The sequence below is a fragment of the Salmo salar genome, chromosome ssa10 (assembly GCF_905237065.1).
Source record: "Salmo salar chromosome ssa10, Ssal_v3.1, whole genome shotgun sequence".
Lineage (NCBI taxonomy): Eukaryota > Metazoa > Chordata > Actinopteri > Salmoniformes > Salmonidae > Salmo > Salmo salar.
In genome coordinates, this window is record NC_059451.1 from 74,934,404 (window position 1) to 74,961,558 (window position 27,155).

A 27,155-nucleotide genomic window follows, 5' to 3' on the forward strand; every position below is an offset into this window, starting at 1 on the left:
AATGGGTCTACTGACTAGAAAAATACTAGAAAATACATACACAGAGTCAAGGTATTGGCCTAAAACTGAATTTTCCACACAATATCATCACTTCATGTTTTTAGAACTAGGTTTCCATAACCAAGGAATGATTGAATTAAAGTCCCACATGTTGTAATTAAATTATGTGAATATATGTTCAAGCTATTTCAGGGCCTGTTTCGAAACGTGTTATTGCTTTATGCATTCTCACATTCTTACAGGAATGATCCTCCAAAATGTCAAATGTTCTTTATTCAATATTTTATGGCACCTTGTTTAGTACTGCCTGGGACCCCACCACATGCAGTAACATAGGTAACATAAATATGGGAGGGGCCCAGTGGCTAAACCCTACAGTACACAGGTAGGTTTACTGAGTAGTCTCTTTACATAATTTTTGTAATTACAAAAAGCAAATGTTTGCCTGTTGTAAAAAAACTTCTGATTTAATAAACTAAATAAGTAGCTAAATGATTAAAACATGTTTTTTTAAGTATACAAATCTGATCATAACAAAATTGGACAGTTCTCGAAATATTCTCCCATACCGGAAATGCAGCTTCCCAAACATTGTTGTGTAGCTAGCGTTAGCCTAGCTACTTGCCTTGAGTGGGGCTCTGTCATGAATGAAATTGAAGCATTATTCCACGAGAAGGAAACTTGTAAACTGTCTGAGGGTAAGAATTGAGTTACTTAATATTTAACGTTAATAATGCTAGCGCAAATACCTACAGCTGCTCACTAATGTTTGACAGTTCTAAATGTTAGCCGACAGCTGGCTAGAAGTGCTAACGTTACCTAGCTAACGTTTATCAGTCAAAGAGATAAGTTTGACAACACTAGCTTACTACTGTCGGATGTCAATCGTTTGTTTCGTAAGTAGTTGAATGAACTTTGCTACTGCACAACCTATTAACATCAACCACCACGGAGGGCTAGCAATGCTAATAGCTAGCTAGTTGTCTTTTTATGTGTTTACGACTTCGTTAGCTAGCAAGCTGCATAATGCCATATTCTCAAATGTCTTTGTTTAAAAGGGATGTGCAAATGGTATTCCATCTGCTGTGTACACAACATTGTTACTGGATCAGATGTTGACCTCTGATTTATACATATGGATTGTTGAACTGTCACCGTAATCATTACACAAAACAGTTGCCAAACGAACTAAAATGTCAGTTTCTATTGGACAGGTTCCGCAAACAGGCTGGTACCTACCTGCATCTGTCTAATAGAAACGCCAGTTTTGCAATTGTTTGGAGAAATGATTACAAACGGAAACGCAATCGAGAGTTTATATTGGACAAATTCAGGGGTGTATTCATTCCGCTTAAACAGAAGCAACCGAAACGGGGAGGGACTTACCTGAATGTGTCCAATAGAAACTCTATCTTTGCTGTTTGCTTCCGTATGGTTCTTAAACGGTCAACAGTTTCTGTATTGAATAGACCCCAGTTAGGGCACTCCCCTTTCGATCCATTTTCTCTGTTTGCTTCCTTTTGATTCTTAAACTGTAAATGGTTTCTGTAATGAATACACCCCTGTTACAGCAAGGCTGTTTCACTTTAAACTATGTGGCCTGAGAAGTCAGGCCCTGGATGCTCTCATCAGTAGTGTTGAAGATTGGACACAATGGCACTCTAAAGGACACTAACAAAAAGTGAGTACAACGTACGCCTAATTAGTCAATGGGCACGAAGTAGGGCTTAATAGCCTATGTCCACAATTAGACCAAAGCATTTTATTCGAACAAATACTATATTTTTCTTTCTGTGCTTTCATATCCCCTTTTTCTGTCTCTCCCTGCAGGGCAGCATGTCTTCAGGTCATCGGCTGCGAGATGTAGAGCAACAGCACCCCCTGCTGGACAGGGAGGAGGCTGCAGCGGGTTCCGCAGTAGGGGAGGCGGAACGGGTGTGGTTCATCCAGGACGGCTGTGGCATGGTCTGTGCCTTCATCACCTGGTTCCTCGTGCTCTACGCCGACTTCGTGGTCACCTTTGTCATGCTGCTGCCCTCCAAGAGCTTCTGGTACGCTGTGGTCAACGGCGTGGTCTTCAACTGCCTGGCCGTGCTGGCACTCAGCTCGCACCTGCGCACCATGCTCACCGACCCGGTGAGTGAACTGACCACTGCAGGGCCGCGCTCATTAGGGCCCACCGTAGCAAAGAAGCGAGGATGCGTTGTAATGTTGGGTGACTTGAAAAAGCGAGTGACTTTGAATGGAGGGCAAGACGGACCATACAAGCAGTAAAATAAACAGTCAGAAAGAATATCATAATAGAGCACTCTGATGTTCATGGGCACATTATAGGAACCATGTGTTGTCCTATTAGCAATGAAAGAACTGACTTACGAGGAGTTTCCTTGAAGTTTTGAAGGAGTCTGTCCAAACATGTCAGTCTGCCTGTGTCCATTCTGTCCATCCTTGTCTGTTTTTAGGGAGCTGTGCCCAAAGGCAACGCCACCAAGAAATACATGGAGAGCCTGAAGCTGAAACCAGGAGAAGTCATCTATAAGTGTCCCAAATGCTGCAGCATCAAACCTGAGCGAGCCCACCACTGCAGGTGAGAAAGAAATGTGTTGTGTGCTTTCTGTATTATGCTTTATGGTATCTAGGGCCAGGGTTTTCCTGGTTGAGTAACTAGGCAAAATTCTCTATTTAGGCCAATATGCCGGGTCCTGTTCATTAGTCCACGCCGTAGTAAAACTTTTGCAATGGAAAACAAAAAGGAACATTTCATATTGGAGCAGTCCAAGTAGTCCCTGTCAGTTTCAGTACATTTTCTTCCGTTTGGTGCCTAATGACCATGGTTTTGTTTCCTTCTCCTGTAGTATTTGTAAGCGCTGCATCCGTAAGATGGATCACCACTGTCCATGGGTAAACAACTGTGTCGGAGAGAACAACCAGCGCTTCTTTGTCCTCTTCACTGTGAGTTCCATCTCAGATCCACATTGTTTAAGTCCAGGTGCACAATGGAAATGGCAAAATGCATTTCTAGTACATCAGTCCAATTAATCAACTAATAGGGCAAAATTATGTAGTTTTTTTGCGACTGACATCGCTATTGTGTAGTTTTGCATGGAAACAATGGGTTTGACAAAACGATTGGGCTAACTGTCATCTTTATTTGTGGCATCTTTTCACCTTGCTTATCATAAAAGCCCGTAAACCAACCAGTCCCTGTTAACTGATTGCTACAAGGAAACATTGGTGCTGCTGTGCTTTTTAACTCTCGCCAGATAGGAGAAATCCAATTTATTATAAGGATAGGCTGTGATCATATAGGCTGTGGTCGTCAGGTGGCTTTTTGTTGTGTCTTTATGCCTATGGCTATTGTCAATGCACAATGAATTGAAATGAATGTTTTACCATCAATACTACAGTTAAGTCATAATTCCTACTTTTTTTTTCTTTTTTTTTCCCCCCCCACAGATGTATATAGCGATGATCTCCACCCACGCTCTCACCCTGAGTGGGTACCAGTTTGTAACATGTGTCAAAGTCCAGTGGAGTGGTGAGTGTCATTATATGAGTCGTTGTCTAAATATACTGTTCCTTTTTAAATACAACTACATTGACTTCAATGTGCCCTGTTTAACGACACAATCTGGGACTTTCCTTGCCAAAATACTGTACCCATCATAAGTATTTTGTTGCATAACAAAGTGGGATTGAAATTGATTTAATTGTGATTACTTTGTCACTGATCTATATAAAATACACCATAATGTCAAGGTTAAAAGACAATTTATATAAATGTTTACAAATTTATAAAAAAATAAATAACTCAAATGTCATGGGTGTACAAGTATTCAACCCCTTTCTTATGGCAAGCCTAAATAAATTTAGGAGCACAAATTTGCTTAACAAATCACACAATGTGCCCTCCGAGTGGCGCAGCGGTCTGAGGCGTCACTACAGACCCGAGTTCGATCCCAGGCTGTGTCACAACCAACCGTGACCAGGAGTCCCATAGGGCGGCGTAAAATTGGCCCAGCGTCGTCTGGGTTAGAGGACTGTTTGGCCGGGGGGGCTTTACTTGGCTCTTAGCGACTCCTTGTGGCGGGGACATTGGTGCAGCTGGCTTCCGCATTAAGCAGGCGGGTGTTAAGAAGCGTTGCATGACTTGGCCTTCTCATCTCCCGAGCCCGTTGGGGAGTTCCAGCAATGAGAGAAGTTCGTAATTAAAACATTTAAAATAATTATCAAACAATAAGTTGCATTGACTCACTCTGTGTGCAATAATAGGGTTTAACATGATTTTTGAATGACTACTTCATCTCTGTATACCACACACACAATTATATGTACGGTCCCTCAGTCGAGTAGTGAATTTCAGGCACAGATTCAACCACAAAGAACAGGGAGCCTTTCCAATGCTTCGCAAAGAAGTGCAACATAAAAAGCACACACTGAATATCCCTTTGAGCATGGTGAAGTTACTAATTAGGCTTTGGATGTTGTATCAACACACCTAGTCACTACAAAGATACAGGCGTCCTTCCTAACTGAGTTGCCGGAGAGGAAGGACATTTCAACATCACCGAAGGTGATTTTAAAACAGTTAGAATTTATTGGCTGTGATAGGAGAAAACTGAGGATGGCTCAACAATATTATAGTGACTTCACCATACTAACCTCATTGACAGAGTGAAAAGAAGGAAGCCTGTACAGAATAAAAATATTACAAAACATGCATCCTGTTTACAACAAGGCACTAAAGTAATATGGCAAAAAATGTGGCCAAGAAATTCACTTTTTGTCCTAAATACAAGCGTTAAGTTCGGGGAAAGTCCAACACATCAAAGAGGAGCGCACACTATATTTTCAAGCATGGTGGTGGCTGCATCATGTTATGGGTATGCTTGTCATCAGCAAGTACTGTGAAGTTTTTTTTCAGGATAAAAAGAATCAGAATGGAGCTAAGCACAGGCAAAATCCTAGAGGAAAACCTGGTTCAGTCTGATTTACACCAGAAACTGGGAGACCAGTTAAACTTTCCGCAAGACAACCTAAAACACAAGGCTAAATTTACACTGGAGTTTCTTACCAAGACAAGGAATGTTCCTGAGAGGCCTAGTTACAGTTTTGACTTAATTCTACTTGACAATCTATGGCAATACTTGAAAATGGCTGTCTAGCAATGTACAAACAGCCAACTTTACAGAGTTTGAATAATTTTGAAAAGAATCATGGGCAAGTATTGCACAATCCAGGTGTGCAAAGCTCTTAAGCCTTGTTCACACTGCAGGCCTTAATGCTCAAATCAGTTTTGTTTATCAAATCTGTTTTGGAATACTGACTGTCCAAACAGCAAGTTACAAGTGACAATCAGATTTGTGTGTGTTCAGACAGCAGTCATTTGCTGACATGGCTATGCTAGTTTTCATACTAAAGATGCGTACTATTGTTTGTACAGATGAACGTGGCATTCGGAATTTGCGCCGAAGGATGAACCAGACTTGTGGAGGTCTACAACTTCCAACTTCAACTGTATTCATGTATGTATGTACAGTTGAAGTCGGAAGTTGACATACACTTAGGTTGGAGTCATTAAAACTCCAACTCCGAAAATGTCTTAACAAACTATGGTTTTGGCAAGTCGGTTAGGACATCTACTTTATGCATGAGACAGGTATTTTTCCAACAATTGTTTACAGACAGATTATTTCACTTATAATTCACTGTATCACAATTCCAGTGGGTCAGAGGTTTACATACACTAAGTTGACTGTGCCTTTAAACAGCTTGGAAAATTCCAGAAAATGATGTCATGGCTTTAGAAGCTTCTGATAGGCTAATTGACATCATTTGAGTCAATTGGAGGTGTACCTGTGGATGTATTTCAAGGCCTACCTTCAAACTCAGTGCCTCTTTGCTTGACATCATGGGAAAATCAAAAGAAATCAGCCAAGACCTTAGGAAAAAAATGGTAGACCTCCACAAGTCTGGTTCATCCTTGGGAGCAATTTCCAAATGCCTGAAGGTACCACATTCATCTGTACAAACAATAGTACGCAAGTATATACACCATGGGACCACGCAGCTGTCATACCGCTCAGGAAGAAGACGCGTTCTGTCTCCTAGAGAACAACAGCAAAGGACCTTGTTAAGTTTCTAGAGGAAACGGGTACAAAAGTATCTATATCCACAGTAAAACGAGTCCTATATCGACATAACCTGAAGGCCGCTCAGCAAGGAAGAATCCACTGCTCCAAAACCGCCATAAAAAAGCCAGACTATGGTTTGCAGCTGCACATGGGGACGAAGATTGTACTTTTTGGAGAAATGTCCTCTAGTCTGATGAAACAAAAATAGATCTGTTTGGCCATAATGACCATCGTTATGTTTGGAGGAAAAAGGGTGATGCTTGCAAGCCGAAGAACACCATCCCAACCATGAAGCATGGGGGTGGCAGCATCATGTTGTGGGGGTGCTTTGCTGCAGGAGGGTCTGGTGCACTTCACAAAATAGATAGCATCATGAGGAATTGAAAATTATGTGGATATATTGACGCGACATCTCAAGACATCAGTCAGGAAGTTAAAGCTTGGTCGCAAATGGGTCTTCCAAATGGACAATGACCCCAAGCATACTTCCAAAGTTGTGGCAAAATGGCTTAAGGACAACAAAGTCAAGATATTGGAGTGGCCATCACAAAGCCCTGACCTCAATCCTATAGAATATTTGTGTGCAGAACTGAAAAAGCGTGTGCGAGCAAGGAGGCCTACAAACCTGACTCAGTTACACTAGCTCTGTCAGGAGGAATGGGCCAAAATTCACCCAACTTATTGTGGGAAGCTTGTGGAAGGCTACCCAAAACGTTTGACCCAAGTTAAACAATTTGAAGGCAATGCTACCAAATACTAATTGAGTGTATGTAAACTTCTGACCCACTGGGAATATGAAAGAAATTAAAGCTGAAATAAATAATTTTCTCTACTATTATTCTGACATTTCACATTCATAAAATATAGTGGTGATCCTAACTGACCTAAGACAGGGAATTTTTACTCTGATAAAATGTCAGGATTTGTGAAAATTTATTTGGCCAAGGTGTATGTAAACTTCCAACTTCAACTGTATGTCTAACTTTTTTTTTTTATGTAATAATATATATACATCGTATTTTGTATAGATCGTTGACAAAAAAATTGCAATTTCATCCATTTTAATCCCACTTTGTAACAGAATAAAATGTGAAGAAATCCAAGGGGCTGAATATGTATGATAAGCATTGTAAGGTTGTTTGATTCAATTGTTTGTAAACAAAGTCTTTGTTCAGAAAATGTTACAGGTTTAAAATATGCTTAAAAAGTCCACCAAATTAAAATGGTCAATCATTCTTTGCAGCCATTGCTCCATCTATGAATTTGATAGGGGTTATTTTTCCTTTTTGCCCCCACCCCTCAGCTTTATCGCAAATCAAGTGGCGGGGCAGCCGTTTTGTTGATTTTCAAATTCAGGATCGCAGCTTCAAATATAACTACATTGAGGTCAGTGTTGATGTCATTATGCTGGATGATGTTTCTGCCCCTCCAGAGTGCAGTGACTTTTCCCCTCCGGTGACGGTGATGCTGATGATCTTCCTCTGCCTTGAGGGCCTCCTCTTCCTCAGCTTCACAGCTATCATGTTTGGCACTCAGGTCCACTCCATCTGCAACGATGAGACAGTGAGGAGATTAACAGTATATGCCACTTAGCAGACATTTTTTTATATTTTTTATCCTAAGTAAGTTTCTGCACAGTGATTGCATAGATTTTCAATTTGTGTTATGTGATTTATTGTGGGAATTGAACACACATTAGATATACAATGTAGATTAGATAGAGTATTGTGCATGATTTAAGAATTGTTTCCATGTTATACATTACATTCTCAGGTCCACTCCATCTGCAACAAGACGGTGAGGAGCCAAACTACATAGACAAACCATAGATAGACATGCAGGGCTTATTCAGTAGGGCAAAGGCATTACAGAACGCCATTCTACATTGACCATTTCTATCAACAATAAGATTCTGCCCCTCTGAACAAGCACATGGCCATGGTAGTGAAGTCTCATTTGTCAATAGAATCAGGAGGGAAATGGGGCCTATTTACAAATGAGACATCAGCCTCATTCAGAAAATTGTTAATAATGTAAGAAAGAAGAAACTTAGTGATGTTGATGAGACTCGTGACCTATGACAGGCTAATTTACCATTGTGGTTATTTGACCATTAGCTCAACTTTTATTGAATTCTCACCTTGCGTTGCCGTTTACCCCTCTGTGTGTGTGTGTGCGTGTTACTAGGAGATTGAGCGTCTGAAGAATGAGAAGCCCACGTGGGAGAGGCAAGTTCGCTGGGAGGGCATGAGGAGCGTGTTTGGGGGCCAGCCGTCCCTGCTGTGGATCAACCCGTTTGCCGGTCTCCGACTGCGCCGGCTACTCACTACTAGCTCCCGGAAAGCCGGCGCCGAGTTCTCAGTCTGACCTCTCACATTATGAGCAGCTTCGTACAGGAACTGTCTGGAACAATCTTTGGAACCGGTCTCTGACACCAGGGTCCTGTTCATTTAGGCATCAAACAGAAGAAAACGGACTGAAACAGGAAAGGGACTATGCGGACTTGTCCAATAAGAAACTTACATTTTTGTTTTATTTTGCTAAATATTTTCAATTGCGTGCCCTAATGAACACGACCCAGCTATCAGAAAGACTCAAGTTCTATACAACCGCACGGACAATGGTGCTTCTGACCATCACGTCTACAAGTAGCTGACATGGAGCAGGAATCAAAAGATCAAGAGACCGATTGAAACCTGTTTTAAAGATCAAATGAAAGTGCGCTGTAGTCCTAAAACAGACTGAAACACAACATACTACACAGTCAACATTTACTAAATTGCCGCCTAAAGGGAGGATCCACTGTATCTGAGGACTGTTCCGTTGTTTAGTTATTGACTTCCTTTTAAAGACACTTGTTGTTTTCTGCTCTTCCTCACTCTGGGGGGGGGGTGAGTGAGTAAAGCCTAATTTATACCTCACGTACATACGCAACGCAAGAACTCAATTAGCTACTCAAAATGACAATCTTGTACTTGTTACAAATTGCTGGGCTGCACACGTCTGCGTATTTTGACTACGGAACTATGCAGGGTCGCCATTTTATGTAGCTAATTGGAGATCTTGCATCCATATGTAGGGTATAAATTAGGCTTAAGTGTCCTTCCCTGGCCGTAGATAGCTGCACCTCTGGGAAAAACAATGCGCTGGAATTGGTGTTAACCACTACTATAACCATATCATACTTTTTATGAAAACAGTATATTGCTGGATATATTGCTGGCGAATCCTGTTGTTTTTGCATACCAAAAAAAGTGTGTTTACCACTTGTAGGAGTTCGATGAGTTGGGGTGGGGAAGGAGGCATATGAAATATGAATAATTGATGCCAGCAAGATGGTAGAGAACTACTATAATCAGCAGTTTGAATTCTGCATGAGGCAATCACATCAACTTTTACTAATGTGTCTGACAAATTTGCTGTGAAGTTGACCATTTTTAAAGGCATAGGAACTGGATTCATTAGCCGAAAGTTAGCATCGTGGTTATTTTAATAGGAAGTAAGAATACTATGATTATTTTTTTAACTGTGCTCTAATTTAAAGGTAAACTCAGTGTTGCACGAAGTTAACAGCGATTATTGGGCCATTTTCCGCAACAACTAAGAGCGTTGAAGCACGAGGCTAAACTTTTCTGCTGTTTTGGTGCCGTCGTAGCTACCACTTTAGCAGCGTGAAGCAAACCCGTGCATATTGGCAGATACTCTGTGAGAGCAAAGTCTTGCATCACACTCATCTCAATGTCTGTGGTGCTGGTCGTGGCAACGTCATAACGCAGAGTCTACCTTTTTAAAATTGTAATTTGTGTGTAATGGACTATATGACTCCAGCAGAGTCAACGGTTATCTCAAACAGTCAAATGCTTACATGGTACTGTATGGTATTTACTTTTATCAAGTCTAAATACAGTACTTTACACAACCTTATGAGCTTTCACACAAAAGTATGTGCATGTGCTTCCCTCAAGTATTCAATGCTATACACTCCTATGTTATACTCTCGTATGTATACAGGGGAAGTTCCTATCATGCTGATCTTAAAATAATTCTGATTAACCATTTATAATTTTTTTATTTGATATTTGATGGACTGGATAATGTAATGTATGAGGACTCAGCTGTTTTTAAATGCTCTTGTTATGAGATTATACAGTATGTTATGTACTTCTGTTTTGAACCCTTTCATGCTAACTTTTACCGGGCTCCCATTTAAATGAACTTAATTTCTACCTCTCAAATCCTGATTTCTTTGTCAATATTACTGACTGTATAGAAGATAGCAGCACTTCAAAAAGCCCACTTGGAACTGGTGAATGATTTGCTGTACACAGAAAGCCGTATGTGAAGCACTGGTCCCAATTCGCTCCCTTCCCCTTCCTGTAGCCCTTTGATGTTGGCAGATCTCTAAGGTGGAAGCAATATAATGGAAGCTTCACCTTTTACACTGCTTATACCTGTCCAGACCCTTCAGATCCGCAAACGCTAAAGGGTCATGGCTGAGGGGAAAGGCTAGGGAGGGAACTGGGACCAGCTTAGTCGACGACATATGTGAAGGGACCTGTATTTTCCCATACCACACAACTCCAACCATCATAGGGAGTAGGAGGAAGTTGCCCCTAGACGCTGACCTTGGGACAGTTTTGCACTTCCCCCACTATTGGTTTAGTGTATAAAGGGGGGAGGGGGGCAGATCCTAGATCTGTACCTTGGGGAAACTTCACCCCGGAGCCCACCTTTTTAGTGAAGCAGACGTATGGGTTGTAGTTAATCATTTCTTGTCCCACAAGCCACGACACATCCACACTGGCAGACAGTAGCAACCTGCACGTCATTGCTATTAAAACGTATCCTTTCAAGAGGACCAGCCATGTTATGTGGGGTATCCTTAGTTGTGCTCCTGGCTCTATTGGGTTTGGGGGGTCAGGGTTTGGGTGATCCCTTGGCGGGCCCCCATCCGGGCCTACCAGCGGACAAGGACTTGTTCTGGGGAGCGGACCAGTATGACTTTGCTGTCGTGCTGCGTGCCTCCGGACTGGAGTGCTTCTGGCACTTTGCACATCAAGGGGAGCGCTTCTACTTGACTTTTATGGTAAGACGTTATTCTAGTTTAGTAGTACAATAACAGGATATATTTTTATTGTGCAACATATTTATCTTGTAAAGTTAAGCCTACTAATTACTGCCTGGCTTGGCCTGAACGTTTTATTAAAAGGCTTAAAATGTAGAATATTCAGATAAAAAGTAAATCTGTTCAGGGCTTACTCCGTTGTCATTTACTGAAGCGGTCTACAAAGCCCCCAACATATGGTTCGCAGCACATGGTCGTCCGATATGACAGTGAACGAGATCCATCTGTCTGCGTTTAGGTCCAGTGGGTCACTGGTGTTGGCAACGACAGACACTTATCCGTCACTGTCAACTCTCCTAAAGGCTTGCTGTTGTCCAAAATTGACGAAGCTACGGGTCAAATCAACTTTGTTGCCGAGGAGACCGGTACATTGTTCCTCCTTTTGAACGTGCACACACACACGAGGCGCATGACAAAAAATGTAGTACACCATTTGAAATGTGGTGGAAGTATGTAACTTATTTTTATTTTGAATTCTAGGTTTCTATCAAATGTGCTTCAGCAACTTCCACAACCGATTTGGCAGCATGCAGGTCTTCCTCAACTTTGGGGTGTACTACGACGGTTCTGATCACCAACAGAAACAGAAGGAGGAGAAGAAGAAAGTCCAAAAAGACCTGAACAACACTCTGTCCACCATAGAGGTAATGCTCTATTTGGGGTTTGACTGCATGTACGATCCAATATGTTACGATAACTTTTGTCCATTTACATGGAAATGAATGAGGTCAGTGTACACATGCAATAAAATCTTATTGTCCGATATCACGTATCATATATTGCGAGGTTTAAAGAAGAGCATGGGGAGCTCTGCCTAACATGCAGGTTCTTAAAGTGATGCTCCAGAACTTTGTAATAATTTCAGCCAGTAGTTTTGAAAGTGGTGCTCACGAGCCAAAACAGGTCCCCGTTTTTTGTGTACTACATCATCCAATATGTACAATATGTTACAAATGCTGTGCTTAAAAGTTTGGGTTAAGTGGCAAAATCAGGGTCAGCAACAACTTGCAAGTTTACACATTGTATTTTCTCCTTCTCCACCAACCTCAGACTTGTCGCTTTTAAGCCTGATCAAAGGACAAGGAACACACAGGAGAACGCCATGAACTATACAAACAAAAACAGGTTTTAGTGCAGGTGTAACCGATGTGAAATGGCTAGTTAGTTAGCGGTGGTGCGCGCTAATAGCGTTTCAATCGGTGACGTCACCCGCTCTGAGACTTGAAGTAGGGTTGCCCCTTGCGTTGCAAGGGCCGCGGCTTTTGTGGCGCGATGGGTAACGATGCTTCGTGGGGTGTCAGTTGTTGATGTGTGCAAGGGTCCCTGGTTCGAGCCCGGGTTGGGGCGAAGAGAGGGACGGAACCTACACTGTTACATTGATGCTGTTGACCCGGATCGTTGGTTGCTGCGGAAAAGGAGGAGGTCAAAGGGGGGGTGAGTGTAACCGATGTGAAATGGCTAGTTAGTTAGCGGTGGTGCGCGCTAATAGCAGTTCAATCAGTGACGTCACTCGCTCTGAGACTTGAAGTAGGGTTTCCCCTTGCGTTGCAAGGGCCGCGGCTTTTGTGGCGCGATGGGTAACGATGCTTCGTGGGGTGTCAGTTGTTGATGTGTGCAAGGGTCCCTGGTTCGAGCCCGGGTTGGGGCGAAGAGAGGGACGGAACCTACACTGTTACACAGGTTCGAGAGAAGCACTACCTGAACATTAATTCAACTTCAAATCAAGATCAATCAAATATATTCTCCCAACTTAGACAGCAACACCTCAAACAAAAAAGACGGTATTTAAAGAAACAGCCAATGAAATTACAGGATCAATCAAGAAGGCAGACGCATGCGTGATAAACAATGGAGGCTAATTGTCACACCTGTGACAAACTTGCCCACAAAAATGTTACGTTTCCACACATTGTTTTTGTAAATATAAATTTAGGGCAATTAAGTACAAAACAATTGGCTGAAGTTCTTACTCAAAATCACATTTAAATCAGTCAGTTTTTTTCAAATGTCCCCTTTTTAAATTCGTTATGGTTCAGTCAGTAACAGGCTCATTCTTCACTCTCTGCCCCTTATGTGATTGGAAGCGCTGCAACACCCCTCCGTGTGTTGTCTGAGACCTTGGGTGCATGGCTTTAGCTCCACTTGCTCACTTTTCCTTGGCCCAGCCTCCAGGCCACTCCTCTTACAGACCCGACTCCAGAACACGGTGCTGCGTTCAGTACGTTTTTACGTTACGGGGCTGTACTGAATAACCGGTTGAAATTGCGTTTAGTATACCTGTATAATCATATTGTTGACCTATTATGTGGTCTGAACGTATTGAAGAGGTGTACCATCAGATTTGAATCATTTACACAGATTGACAATAATGTCTCAGAATTCAAAGATCAGCGCAATATAAGAAATACAGTAACGCTTAAAATTTCACAAACCTTAACATAAACAATTAATCCAATTTACCCCAGAGTTGATATATAAACCAAATACTTTAAGTAATGACTGCTGCATTCAAAGAACCAACCTACAGCACTAGACCAAATTTGACTTGAGTCATCCATCTTGTGGTATTGAGAGAAACATGGTAATGCTTTCACTGATTGTACACAAAGGAAGATATTTCTTACATGATGGTGCTTGCTTTGTTATCCAACTGATCTTGTCTCCTTTGTCATCATTCCTGCTGTTGTTTGGGATGTCAGTTCTTGCAACTGGGGTGGGGGCAGTAATAAATAAGGTAATGGGTCAGGCCATAGGTTAGATTTAAATTATAAAGTCAATCTCAATGTGACATGGATTTAAAAGGAATAGTGCCAAGACTGGTGCAACAAAAATATGATGGAAGAAAACTCACCCATGTTTACACCAAACGGATGCGTTTTAACTTTAGTAGTACAGGTACGAAGAATCAAGTTAGCTACCTAGACAATCTTTATCATTGTCATCCTTTCTAGTTCAACTCTTTCAAACACTTGTATTATAACTGGTGGCAGTTTGGGGACCCCAAATTAAGCAGTAAAGATTCAATCTGTTTTTTTTGGTCTCTTACAAAGTATATTAGAGCAAAGTGGGTAGAACGTGTTCCCTTTGTAGATGTGTATGGAAATATGCATGGTCAAAATTGAGTTTTTTTTAAATTGAAAACCATGTCTCTTAATGAGGAGGTGCTTTGGGGCGGTAGTGTGTGGTGGCGCTTGGTACAAAGTCATCTTTCTCTCTGTAAAACTACCTGCAGAAGTCGACGAGTTTAGATATATAATTGTTGTCTGCAGCTCCGGTAGAGCAACATGCAGTAGACTGCCCAGGGGTTATACAGTACATGGCCAGCACAGTTCAATATTATGCCACTCATTGAGACCCAAACCCTGACGACTGCTGCTAAATGTGACACCCTGGCCGAGAGGGCTGTGACTAAACTCAGTTCAGTACCATAGATCCGCCTACACCACAAGGCAGGTAGTAGTTCACCACATTACTCAATTAATGTATTCGGCCTATCTCCAGCAATAATCATGTCAGTTGGTGTTAAATAATAATAACGTTTTAACAACACTACTCTCCAAACCACTTTTAGGAGACTTCCCATCGCGTGGAGGGCTACGTCTTCCACATGTTTCGACATTACAACTTTGGCCGCATGCGGAAAGGCGCCGACTACTACCTCCTCCTCTCCAACTCTAAATACATCACCTGGTGGTCTGCGGTCCAGAGTGTGGTCATCGTCATGGCGGGCTACCTGCAACTCTTCTTCCTCAAGAGGCTCTTCAACACCAAGCCCACTACAGAAGCACCAGAGAAACCTCGCTGCTGAGTCCATGGATGGTTTTAGTATTCAGTGCCCTCATGCGCCCTGGTTGGGATGAATTCCATTTTAATTCAGTCAACCAGTTACAACACCGGGAATTAAATCCGATCGCCCCTTTTCGGCTATGCCCCTTTTAAAGGCAATGTTCCTGCATTTGTGGAGACCGCATTCACGGTAAATGCTGCATATGTTGGCTCAATCACTAATGACCTTTTGAATTTCAAGTGCGCTATTACGCGGATTTACCACTGATCGGATAAAAATCCCAGCCTTAAATTCCATTCCATTTGACTGAATTAAAATAGAATTGACTCCGACCCTGTTGTTAATGTAACTAATGGGACCCTGTTGTTAATGTCACTAATGGGATCTGCTCCTTATATATCTATGTTGGAATTTATTAAAGTCTCACACGTTTTGACAAATGTTGTCATTCCAGTGCATATATTTGGCGTGGATTTTATTTTTTTTTGTTTCTGTGTTCTGACTCTGATGGTTAGCAGCACGTTACCGTTGAGCACCTTTTTTATTTTACACAATTAGGTCGTGTTCATTATGGGACAAGCTTAATTATTAACATTACGCAATGGAAAATGAAAAAAAGCATTTCTTATTTGGACTGGTCCAGGTAGTTCCTCCCTGTTTTATGCAGTTTTCTTCTGTTTGGTGCCTAATGAACACAACTGTGGTTAATCATTCTCATGGGCGTGATACAGTATTGTATAGTCTACCACTCCCAAACAGTATGGGTTTTGTGAGTGTATGAATGCAGACCATGCAAGTTGAGGTGTGGTACTCTGTTCTCGTCATACTCCTTATGGGGCATGGGGGCGGCGGACAAAAGACAGAGCCCCGCTTAGGCCTGAAGGACCACAACCTGTTCCGAGGGTCCGATCGATATGACTTTGCCATCGTGGTGCCAGCCTCGGGGCTAGAGTGCTTTTGGCACTTTGCACACCAGAGTGGGAACTTCTACCTAACCTACATGGTAAGTGCATTTTACAGTTTTCTTTTATTTAACATTTATTTAACTAGGCAAGTCAGTTAAGAACAAATTCTTTTTTTACAATAACGGCCTACCCCAGCTAAACCCGGACGGCGCTGGGCCAATTGTGCACCGCCCTATGGGACTCCCAATTATGGCCGGTTGTGATACAGCCTGGAATCGAACCAGGGTCTGTTATGACTCCTTTAGCACTAAGATGCAGTGCCATAGACCGCTGCGCCACTCGGGAGCCCAAAGTTACATACTGTCTTAACCCAACATCTAGCGACCTCATCAAGAGGTTGGGGGAACAGCTTGTGTTGGGTTGACAATTACAAGGTCCCAAGTTCAAACCCCTTTTCGGGACTACTCCCTGCCTTTGCTAAATGATCTGCGCAGTATTGTGCCAATAAAATGTGCTACAATAATATTGTTTGAAGATGGCTTGTTCCTATACTCTTCATCAACTAAAAGTTATCATATAATAATACCCCAGTAACTTTATGGAACATGGCTTGTATTGCATGACCTTGGACTTATCAGCTAGCTAGACATTTTACTCCTTATCTTCTTATCTTTGCTTAGCTTCAACGTAGAACTAAGATAACTGAATGGAAGACTAAAAATACATTTTGTGATTAAAATGGTAGCTGTGTGTGTGTTTAACAGTAGCTTTACCAAGATCAAGTAGTGCATAAATAACACATTTTATCAAGGGACATCAGGTAATTATGGCTGTGAAATGTTCCATGTGTGTGTGCAGGTCCAGTGGGTGACAGGACTAGCCAGTGACAACCATCTTTACGTGACCGTCATTTCCCCAGAAGGGGCCCTCATGGCCTCAACAGACAACACCATTGGTGAAATCAACTTCCAAACTGAAGTGACCGGTAAAGTCACAGACATCTGTGATCTTTCATTTGTATTATGTTCATAAGTTAATTGTCATGTTGATGAGAATCAACCGTTTGCTATCTCTAGGTTTTTATCAGATGTGCTTGGGGAACTATAAGAACCACTTTGGTGGCGTCCGAGTCTTTCTCAACTTCGGCGTGTACTATGAGGGTGCTGAGGAGATGCAGCGAGAGACAAAGGAAGGAGAAAAAGTCCTCAACAACACTCTGTCCAACATTGAGGTACATGATGTCCCTGCACTAGAGGGTTCTGGACTTTCCCAATTAATCTGAAGGATATTTCTGATGAGTTTGTCTGCACAAAAATATTTACACTACTCGTGTGGTGTCTCCACTGTGCTTGTGTAAACATTCTGTTGTGCAGACAATTCCTGAAAAATATAATGCATCACAACCATTGTGTCCAATGCATTTTACATCAGTTGTACAACCGGAGCGAACACTGAGCCATTATGGCTTATAGTTGATCATGTCAATTTGAACAGATTAGAAAACATGTCATCAATTATGTCTAACCTTTTTCTAGGAGAGTACCAACAAGATACAAGGTCACATTTTACACATGTGGCGGCACTACAACTACGCTCGCATGAGGAGAGGTGCGGACCATTACATTCTCCTCTTCAACTACAACTATGTCACCTGGTGGTCTGCGGTCCAGAGTGTGGTCATCGTCATGGTGGGCTACCTGCAGCTCTTCTTCCTCAAGAGGCTTTTCCACACAGACACCCATAGACCCCGCTGTTGATGAATGATGGCTCGTAAAATGTCACTCACTGCTTGTGTTGCTTTGCGGATCGTGTTTGTTCAACGTTAAAGGGATAGTTCGTCCAAATTACAAACTTAAATTGCCCAAGTTAGCATGTTTAACATTTCCTGCACAAATCCCCCCCAAAATAAAATGAGCTAGGATTTCAGACACTATGGGGTGATGAATAGCCATAATGTGTGCAAAGTCCATGTTCACAACCTCTTTTCAAGATGGAGGCAGGAGCAATTTACTATCCAAGACGCTTATTTAAAAACTGCACAGAAAAAATGTGGTTGTGTTTATGAAGGTCTTAGGTAACATTAGAATACAGATTTTTTTTTTTAAGAACACAATAGCATTTTTATTAGTTTGTTACTGTAGGCAATGGTTAAGCCACCCTGATAGGTATACTGTGATTTGAGGCTTGATCTACTTACAGTTTTCTAAAGCTACCCAGCTTCAGTCAGCTGGCAATTCCATCTCAGGCTTCATCCTTACTAAGACGGGGGATATTGCTTGTCCGCCTGCCGCTAACTCTAGTAGGCTTGAAACGGCGTGTGAGTGTCTCACGGGGATAAGTCGACGAACTGTTCATATTGAGACAATGCTTAAACATCAATAAATGCGGGGTGCCACATTTTCATTTGTGCCAAAATCAAAAATCGAAGAAAAGTTATCTTGCAAATTCAGCAGCCTGTGGTGTGAAATATGCTTGTTAAATTGGCATCTTTAGTTTATTAATTATCGTTAATGGCTTCTTTGGTGTGATATCTTGTACTGCTAGTGAAGTTGCTAGCTAGCAAGTTAGCATAAACTAGCGCTACTAGACTAGTCATTGTCTAAACACCCTCATAACCACAAGGAAAACCACAAGGAAAATGTATGGAGTAAAAAATACATACTTTTCTTCAGGAATGTAGTGGAGTAAAATTTGTCAAACATATAAATAGTAAAGTGCAGATACCCCAAGAAACTACTTAAGTAGTACTTAAATACAAATTCTACCATTTCCCAAAATTTTACTAAAATTATATACGGACATGAAAACAAAGCAGCAGAATGCAGCACATGTCCATTAATTTAAAACATGTTGTATAGCCTATTCAGTGTCATGAGTTGGGTAGATCATATCAACTCTCAAGCTACTCCTGGATGGATATGGGGCTGAGGACAGCGTCTCCTTCACACTGCACATCTTGAGAGAAAGAAAAGTAAACTAATGGGAAAAGAATGATCATATAAAGCAGGTTTTTACATTACCAATGCTTTTGAATGTGCAAAACAAATTCCCTCAAGGGGCAAGTTCTTACGTCAAATTAAATTATGGATAGCACACATCACACAGTTGAGGAGCACAGGGTCAAGCTGCAGTGCCAACTTCCAGTGCAAGTTGTGGGTTAAGTGCCTTGCTTAAGGGCACAATGGTAAGGGTTGTTAGGATATGAGCCCAGCAGCCCTCCACTTGCCAGATCAATTGTGTTGAAGAACCTTTTAATAAAGCTAAAATGTTGAGCCAGTGAATTTGAAAACTCAAGTCATACCTGAATCAATTAGCTGGAATTTAAGCTTGTGGTCCTGGGAGTGAGGCAGGAACTGGAAGCTAGAGCCCGTCAACACAGCATCAACCAGACACCTGAAGAACCAGGCACCATTGGAAAACATTACAGTTCACACAAGGAGAACAATGTGCAGTGCACACTTTCCAATTGGTCCATTAACCCCCTACAGTTTAAGTGGGTGATATTTACTAACCTAACATATGGAACTATTTTAAGATGCTGTAGCTTAACATGACCGTCTAGCTAACATGTGTCCGGGAAACCAGCCTTTAGATTTAGAAGACTTAAAACAAACATTTAGATTTGAACATGCATATAGGCTACCTCCAGCTTCCTGCCGCATCCATGCAGCTCAGACTCAAAGATCAGCCTCTGGGCATCGGCATACTCCCCAGCTGCAGCACAGCCCCCCAGGTAGTCTGATTAATCAGGGTGTAATACAATATTAATTGTTATAGACAGCCTGCTACATTTAGCAAACTTTCCTTACAAGCCAGAATGTTGAATACAAATCACATTTAAACGTACAATAGCTATTGATGGTATTCTCTCATCAATAGCTATTGAACTAAGCTTGCCATGACAATGAAAATGGTATATTCTGAATCAGGGGAGGATGGAGAACAGTCAGCACTTGTGTGAATGTTTTTAGTCGGATTTCAAATCTTCTTGCCTGAGTCATAATATATACTATTGTCATGGCATGTTTGGTTCAATAGCTATTGACGAGAGAAAACTGAATATCCAATTTAAAATAAACTTTACCTCAGTGCCAATCCGAACCATATACCTACTGGCTCTCTAAAGGTTGGGTAAACAATACTTTTCTGAGGATATTTTGTCTCAAGCAGCTATTGACAAACTGCACAGGCAACCGGTAGAGTACGTTTAAATGTACATTCTGGCTTGTAAGGAACATTTACACAATTTTGAAGGTATTTGTTTCAGCCTGTATATACACTACTATATTTTCCAAAAGTATGTGGACACCTGCTCAAATATCTCATTCCAAAATCATGGGCTTTATTACGAGGTTGGTCCCCCCCATACGCTGCTATAACAGCCTCTATTCTTCTGGGAAGGCTTTCCACTAGATGTTGGAACATTGCTGTTGGGACTTGCTTCCATTCAGCCACAAGAGCATTAGTAAGGTTTGACAGTGATGTTGGGCGATTAGGCCTGGCTCACAGTCGGCGTTCCAATTCATCCCAAAGGTGTTCGATGGGGTTGAGGACAGGGCTCTGTGCCGGCCAGCCAATTTCTGCCACACCGATCTCGAAAAACTATTTCTGTATGGACCTCGTTTTGTGCACAAGGGGGCTGTCATGCTAAAACAGGAAAGGGCCTTCCCCAAATTGTTGCCGCAAACTTGGAAGCACAGAATTGTCTAGAATGTCATTGTATGCTGTAGTGTTAAGATTTTCACTCACTGGAACTAAGGGGCCTAGCACAAACCATGAAAAAAGCCCCAGACCATTATTTCTCCTCCACCTAACTTTACAGTTGGCACTATGCATTGGGGCAGGAAACGTTATCCTGCCGCATCTGCCAAACCAAGATTTGTCTGTCGGACTGCCAGATGGTGAAGTGTGATTCATCACTCTAGAGAACGCATTTGCACTGCTCCAGTCCGATGGTGGCGAGCTTTATACCACTCCATGGTATAAAGCTGGTGATCTTAGGCTTTTCTGCGTCTGCTCGGCCATGGAAACCCATTTCATTAAGCTCCCATCGAACAGTTCTTGTGCTGACGTTGATTCCAGAGGCAGTTTGGAACTCGGTAGTGAGTGTTACAACCAAGGACAGACAATTTATTTTTAGCTGCAATGTAAAATGCTGCATTCACAATATCTCCTTGGTGTGTAGCAAGCAATTTTTTAAAGCCATGTGCTTGAACGTGACCTCGCCCATTCAGTAATTTTTGTAACCAACCTCCAGATGGTGCTGGCCCCTGTTAGAATACTTGTGACATACATCCTTCCTTCATTGGTTCCATGAGGTAATGCCCTGTTCATATGCTAGTCGGAACTAGGAAACTCTGAAATTTCCGACTTGCTGATTCTTTGAACGCGGAACGTGTATAACTACAACCAGTTAGCAAGTCGGAAATTTCGGAGTTTCCTACTAGCAAGTGAACGCTGCATGAGCACATTGGATAGGTAAAAGCAAGGTTACAACCAACTTGTTGAAAAAAAGGTTCAATGGCTGCATTTACACAGGCAGCCCTATTCTGATCTTTTTTTCACTAATTGGTCTTTTTACCAATCAGATCAGCTCTGAAAAAGCTATTGGCAAAAGATCTGATCGGTCATAATACCAACTAGTGGCAAACTATCAGAATTGGGCTGCCTGTATAAATGCAGCCTTTGATTAGATGGATGAAATTGTATATGACCTTTTGTATCATTGTCCGTTTTGGTCTGTCAAAAGTAGAACTCGAGTCAACTATTGTCGGACAAGTTGAATATGTAAAAAGACGAACCATTTGAAATGGATGACTCGTATTGAAAAGCATTGGTTCCATCAAATTCTCAGACACAGAATTCCACTCAGCTCCTCTGCTTACACAGGCAGCGCAATACTGATATTTTGCCCAATTATTGGCAAAAGAGCATGATTTGATTGGTCAAAAGACCAATTAGTAGAAACATAGGTAGCCCAATTCGGATATGTAAATGCAGCCTTAAAGATGCACTCTCGAACCTTTGTATAATTTCAGCAAGTAGTTTTGAAAGTGGTACTTACGAGCCAAAAGTGTTCCCCATTTGTGTACTAGGTCATCAAATTGTGTACTTAATTTTTTTTGCAATTTATATGATATGCTAAGAATCCAATTTGTACTATATGTTATGAATTTGTTGTGCTTAAGATCCTGGAGGGCATCTTTAAGCAGGCCATACATTAAACGATTTTAAGCTGTGATTTTGCAACGATTTGGGATCCATGACACATTTCTGGGATTGCAGGTAAATCGTATAGTCGTAGGCTCCAACCAAGATGCCCCACCTGTTTTGAGCCACACATTTTTTGCATAAAAAAAGTGTGTGTATGTATGTATATATATACAGTGAGGGAAAAAAGTATTTGATCCCCTGCTGTTTTTTTGTACGTTTGCCCACTGACAAAGAAATGATCAGTCTATAATTTTAATGGTAGGTTTATTTGAACAGTGAGAGACAGAATAACAACCCAAAAATCCAGAAAAACGCATTTGTCAAAAATTTTATAAATTGATTTGCATTTTAATGAGGGAAATAAGTATTTGACCCCTCTGCAAAACATGACTTAGTACTTGGTGGCAAAACCCTTGTTGGCAATCACAGAGGTCAGATGTTTCTTGTAGTTGGCCACCAGGTTTGCACACATCTCAGGAGGGATTTTGTCCCACTCCTCTTCGCAGATCTTCTCCAAGTCATTAAGGTTTCGAGGCTGACGTTTGGCAACTCGATCCTTCAGCTCCCTCCACAGATTTTCTATGGGATTAAGGTCTGGAGACTGGCTAGGCCACTCCAGGACATTAATGTGCTTCTTCTTGAGCCACTCCTTTGTTGCCTTGGCCGTGTGTTTTGGGTCATTGTCATGCTGGAATACCCATCCACGACCCATTTTCAATGCCCTGGCTGAGGGAAGGAGGTTCTCACCCAAGATTTGACAGTACATGGCCCCGTCCATTGTCCCTTTGATGCGGTGAAGTTGTCCTGTCCCCTAAGCAGAAAAACACCCCCAAAGCATAATGTTTCCACCTCCATGTTTGACGGTGGGGATGATGTTCTTGGGGTCATAGGCAGCATTCCTCCTCCTCCAAACACGGCAAGTTGAGTTGATGCCAAAGAGCTCCATTTTGGTCTCAACTGACCACAACACTTTCACCCAGTTGTCCTCTGAATCATTCAGATGTTCATTGGCAAAATTCAGACGGGCATGTAAATGTGCTTACTTGAGCAGCGGGACTTTGCGGGCGCTGCAGGATTTCAGTCCTTCACGGCGTAGTGTGTTACCAATTGTTTTCTTGGTGACTATGGTCCCAGCTGCCTTGAGATCATTGACAAGAACCTCCCGTGTAGTTCTGTGCTGATTCCTCACCGTTCTCATGATCATTGCAACTCCACGAGGTGAGATCTTCCATGGAGCCCCAGGCCGAGGGAGATTGACAGTTCTTTTGGGTTTCTTCCATTTGCGAATAATCGCACCAACTGTTGTCACCTTCTCACCAAGCTGCTTGGCGATGGTCTTGTAGCCCATTCCAGCCTTGTGTAGGTCTACAATCTTGTCCCTGACATCCTTGGAGAGCTCTTTGGTCTTGGCCATGGTGGAGAGTTTGGAATCTGATTGATTGCTTCTGTGGACAGGTGTCTTTTATACAGGTAACAAGCTGAGATTAAGAGTACTCCCTTTAAGAGTGTGCTCCTAATCTCAGCTCGTTACCTGTGTAACGACACCTGGGAGCCAGAAATCTTTCTGATTGAAAGGGGGTCAAATACTAATTTCCCTCATTAAAATGCAAATCAATTCATTCATTTTTTGGCATACGTTTTTCTGGATTTTTTGTTGTTGTTATTCTGTCTCTCACTGTTCAAATGAACCTACCATTAAAATTATAGACATATCATTTCTTTGTCAGTGGGCAAACGTACAAAATCAGCAGGAGATCAAATACTTTTTTCCCTCACTATATATATATATATGCAAATAATGTCAAAAAATATATATCATTAAGTTAATAAAGCCGCATACAAACAGACAGCTCCAAAATGGTGTTTCAGCCTAGCTCAGTGCTTTTTGTGGTGGTGGGGCCGGCCAGCAGAAAATAGGAGCATTGCACTGTGATTGGCTCAGCATTTCACAGTGATTTGCTCAGTGTTCTGCCACTCATGGGGACACTACGTCACCCACCTTTAGTAAGGGCAGACATCAAGAATATGAGCCCTTTGGGCCCTACCATAGACTTAGATTAGAAGTGCCCTTCCAAGAAGGCTCAAGGTTGTTGGCCACAGATACAATGACATCAAATAACGTTATGTCTACAGTAGCTTTGATTGGACTGATCATGTAAACATCGTACTTTCAAAATCTTAGCTAGCAGTCATCATAAATCAAGTAAGGAAAGGGGGATACCTAGTCAGTTGTCCACCTGCATGAAATGTGTCTTCCACATTTAACCCAACCCCTCTGAATCAGAGAGGTGCAGGGGGGTTGCCTTAAATCAACATCCATGTCTTCAGCGTCTAACCGCAAGCATTGCAACTGGGAAGTCAGACTGGAAAAATACATTTTGAACGGTTATCCAACTCGGAATTGTAAATCTTTCTCTTTCTTTGATGACAAAATTTGCCAACGAAGGAGCCATGCACAACAAGGTGAGTCCAAAAATGTCTTATATGCTGCTGCATAAATTATGTAATATGCCAGGGAGAAATGTTCGGCCGTATCAGCTATGTTTTTTTTAAAAGGCAGTAAACGAGGCTGAATGAACTGTTTCGCTGCCAGACAAGGCTCCGCTAATAGCCAGGTGTAGTGGTGGTAAGGATTAACTCCATTGTGCTGGAAAGAAAGCTCTGTTGTTGGGACAGCTTTATGTAGGCCCTAACAGTTTGTGGGCACCGCTTGTCGCTGTTATAGTGCAATTAATGTATTGTTTAGTGTTGTGTTTTGGCTTTGTTGGCATGCTTCTAAAAAAATGGGGGGGGGGGGAGTTTGCCCCACCAAGATTTACATGGTAAAATCGCCACTGCGTAGGTTGCATAAAATGAGCAGGTCAAAGACATGCGATTATGGGTCTTGCGCTCATAATGGGGGTGCCACCATGCGACTTGTGCAACTTGTACGCAGTCGCTCAGTTACAGCCACAGAGAAGAAAGGGTAATGATTACACTTAGCGCTACGACACATCTGGAAATCGCAAGACCAGAGAGGGGTCTAGACAGGTCGAAATTTGGAGCAAACTCGTGTAATATGAGCACACAGGTTGCAGACTTCAGGATTCCCAAATTACGCAGACACTTTGCTTAATGTGAGTGCTCCCAAAATGTCAAGATTTTAGTCCTAGTCAAATGTATGCCTAGTTTTAGGGTTCCATATAGGACACCAATCCAACTTCAAGGAAGGAAGGAAGGATGTATGTCTGTAGTATTCGAACAAGGCCCTTTAATGATCCACTAATCACCACCCAGCACTGACAATGACTGTGCTCCTGTTTTTGCACAGCACAATAACCTATTTTAATTGTATGGGATTTTAATGAGCTTCATTGTCATAATTAGATCACATCAAACATTAGTCATCATCTGGCCAGCTTAAATGTGGATCTGAATATACCTGATGAGAACATTTTATGAGATTTTCTTTCTCTCTCTCTCTCTCTCTCTCTCTCTCTCGCTCTCTCTCTCTCAGTTCTCACATAATGAGGTAGGCTGCTTCCTACACAACACAGTCATTTCGGGCTGACACTAGGCTGACTGCCGACCGTGGACGGAGAACATACAGAAAAGGACAATTTCATCCCGAAAAGAATACAAGGTGTTCGTTTGATTAAAAGGGACGTTAGCCCACTGTCTAGACTACAGTGTATCCTAATTTGCCCTGCGTATAGGCTACAGTATGGTGGTCCAGAGTATGAATTAGAGACGAACCCGAGTAGCATATCTAAACCGATGATGAGCGGGGTTACTTCGGGCACAGGCTCGGCTTCGTGCCGCTTCGCCCACTACTTCGTGGTGTGTGGATTGGACACGGAGACTGGTCTAGAACCCGAAGAATTAGCAGGTAAATATTGTTCTTGATTGATATTTTCCTAATTAATAGAATTAAAAAATGTATCTTAAACTTAAGAATTAGCTCACGCAATTAAAGGCGAAAACCCCGAGAGATCTTCAATTGATTGATTGATCAATTTATTTATCAAAGTGATTGGGTGACAGCTGAGAGGTTTTTATTTGTGTCTGGGAGCAAGTCCAGTGTCATGTGAGACAACGTTGGGAAAACAGATGAGACTGGGAGCGGTGTTTATTGTTGTCACAGTCACAGCTGAGTGCATATGAAGCCCCTGGTTGGGTACTATGGGGTAACTAGCCCCCCCCCCCCCAAGAACAATGCCTAATTTCTGACACAAAAAGCAATGTTTGGAAGAAAATTGGTATGTGGATGAAGGTCATGCTTAGATGAATAAACTATAAAGGCAAACAAATGGCTACAGTTTACACTTTTTTTATTTATTTTTATTTTATGAAATGTTGTTTTTAGAAAAGGGGTGTTTTTTTAAAGTACCGGTAGGAGATTATGCCATAGGGTTTCACAGAAGTGTCTTCAAATCAATTTAATGAGTTTTATTTAGAAATGATTTTGTAAGTAATAACTACACTTATCTTTTCATTATCTTATTTTAATTATTTAAATAAAATATGGGGGGATTGTGTTGCACATGTCACCATTAATATCCACAGTATGAGGGGATTTGATGTTAAGTCCCTCTTTTTAACTCACCTGTACATACATTTTCTTTATTCTTTCTTTGTTGTTCCTTTTCCTTACAATCCATTATGTACAATTGCAGTAAATATTATTTGAATAATGCAAGATTTTATATATATTTATCCCTTTTTCGTGGTATCCAATTGGTAGTTAGTCTTATCCCTTCGCTGCAACTCCCGTACGGACTTGGGAGAGGTGAAGGTTGAGAGCCCATTCATCCTCTGAAACACAACCCAGCCAAGCCACATTGCTTCTTCCTACACCCAGGAATAAACAAGTGAATTAACATCTCGGACATGTTTATTCTGATCTGCACTCTTCTGTAGCTGGAACAGGGTGGATGCACACTCAACCAGATTAACAAAAGCCGTCTTGCTGGACTCTGCTTGGTACCAAATTAGACAGGGCACTGTCAGGT

The 27,155-nt window shown here is 41.8% G+C and overlaps 4 protein-coding genes across 11 annotated transcripts in view; all 4 read left to right on the forward strand.

Moving 5' to 3' along the window:
• The first annotated feature begins 359 nt into the window (after window positions 1-359).
• On the forward strand, window positions 360-10,369 carry LOC106561068 (palmitoyltransferase ZDHHC7). Of its 5 annotated transcripts, none has more exons than XM_045688094.1 (9): window positions 360-385; window positions 1,572-1,681; window positions 1,831-2,136; window positions 2,463-2,587; window positions 2,856-2,952; window positions 3,457-3,538; window positions 7,567-7,697; window positions 7,908-7,931; window positions 8,322-10,369. In XM_045688094.1, exons 3-9 carry the CDS (start codon window positions 1,837-1,839, stop codon window positions 8,499-8,501), a joined length of 939 nt encoding a protein of 312 aa, XP_045544050.1. In that variant the 5' UTR covers window positions 360-385; window positions 1,572-1,681; window positions 1,831-1,836; the 3' UTR covers window positions 8,502-10,369. The 5 variants fall into 5 exon arrangements, with proteins under 5 accessions (XP_045544050.1, XP_045544049.1, XP_013980158.2 ...); XM_045688093.1 differs by lacking the exon at window positions 360-385 and adding an exon at window positions 427-698; XM_045688095.1 differs by lacking the exon at window positions 360-385 and adding an exon at window positions 490-698 and having other exon boundaries at window positions 1,576-1,681.
• A 399-nt stretch (window positions 10,370-10,768) lies between these two features.
• On the forward strand, window positions 10,769-15,506 carry LOC106561071 (transmembrane emp24 domain-containing protein 6). The gene is made up of 4 exons (XM_014124691.2): window positions 10,769-11,220; window positions 11,498-11,624; window positions 11,740-11,903; window positions 14,831-15,506. Exons 1-4 carry the CDS (start codon window positions 10,999-11,001, stop codon window positions 15,065-15,067), a joined length of 750 nt encoding a protein of 249 aa, XP_013980166.2. The 5' UTR covers window positions 10,769-10,998; the 3' UTR covers window positions 15,068-15,506.
• A 293-nt stretch (window positions 15,507-15,799) lies between these two features.
• Window positions 15,800-19,232, forward strand: LOC106561072 (transmembrane emp24 domain-containing protein 6). 2 transcript variants are annotated; one of them, XM_014124692.2, is made up of 4 exons: window positions 15,800-16,049; window positions 16,810-16,936; window positions 17,028-17,182; window positions 17,487-19,232. In XM_014124692.2, the coding sequence occupies exons 1-4, from the start codon at window positions 15,828-15,830 to the stop codon at window positions 17,706-17,708; spliced, it is 726 nt and encodes a 241-aa protein (XP_013980167.1). In that variant the 5' UTR covers window positions 15,800-15,827; the 3' UTR covers window positions 17,709-19,232. The 2 variants fall into 2 exon arrangements, with proteins under 2 accessions (XP_013980167.1, XP_013980168.1); XM_014124693.2 differs by having other exon boundaries at window positions 16,810-16,906.
• Window positions 19,233-25,683: 6,451 nt separating this feature from the next.
• Window positions 25,684-27,155, forward strand: part of LOC106561058 (DENN domain-containing protein 5B) — a 49,801-nt gene continuing 48,329 nt past the window's right edge. For all 3 annotated transcript variants that reach the window (XR_006756994.1, XM_014124664.2, XM_045688087.1), the window contains exon 1: window positions 25,684-26,032. Coding sequence is in view for 2 of the 3 variants with exons in the window: in XM_014124664.2 (XP_013980139.2) it covers window positions 25,921-26,032 (112 nt within the window). In the remaining variant the exon portion in view is untranslated. The remainder of the gene's footprint in view (window positions 26,033-27,155) is intronic.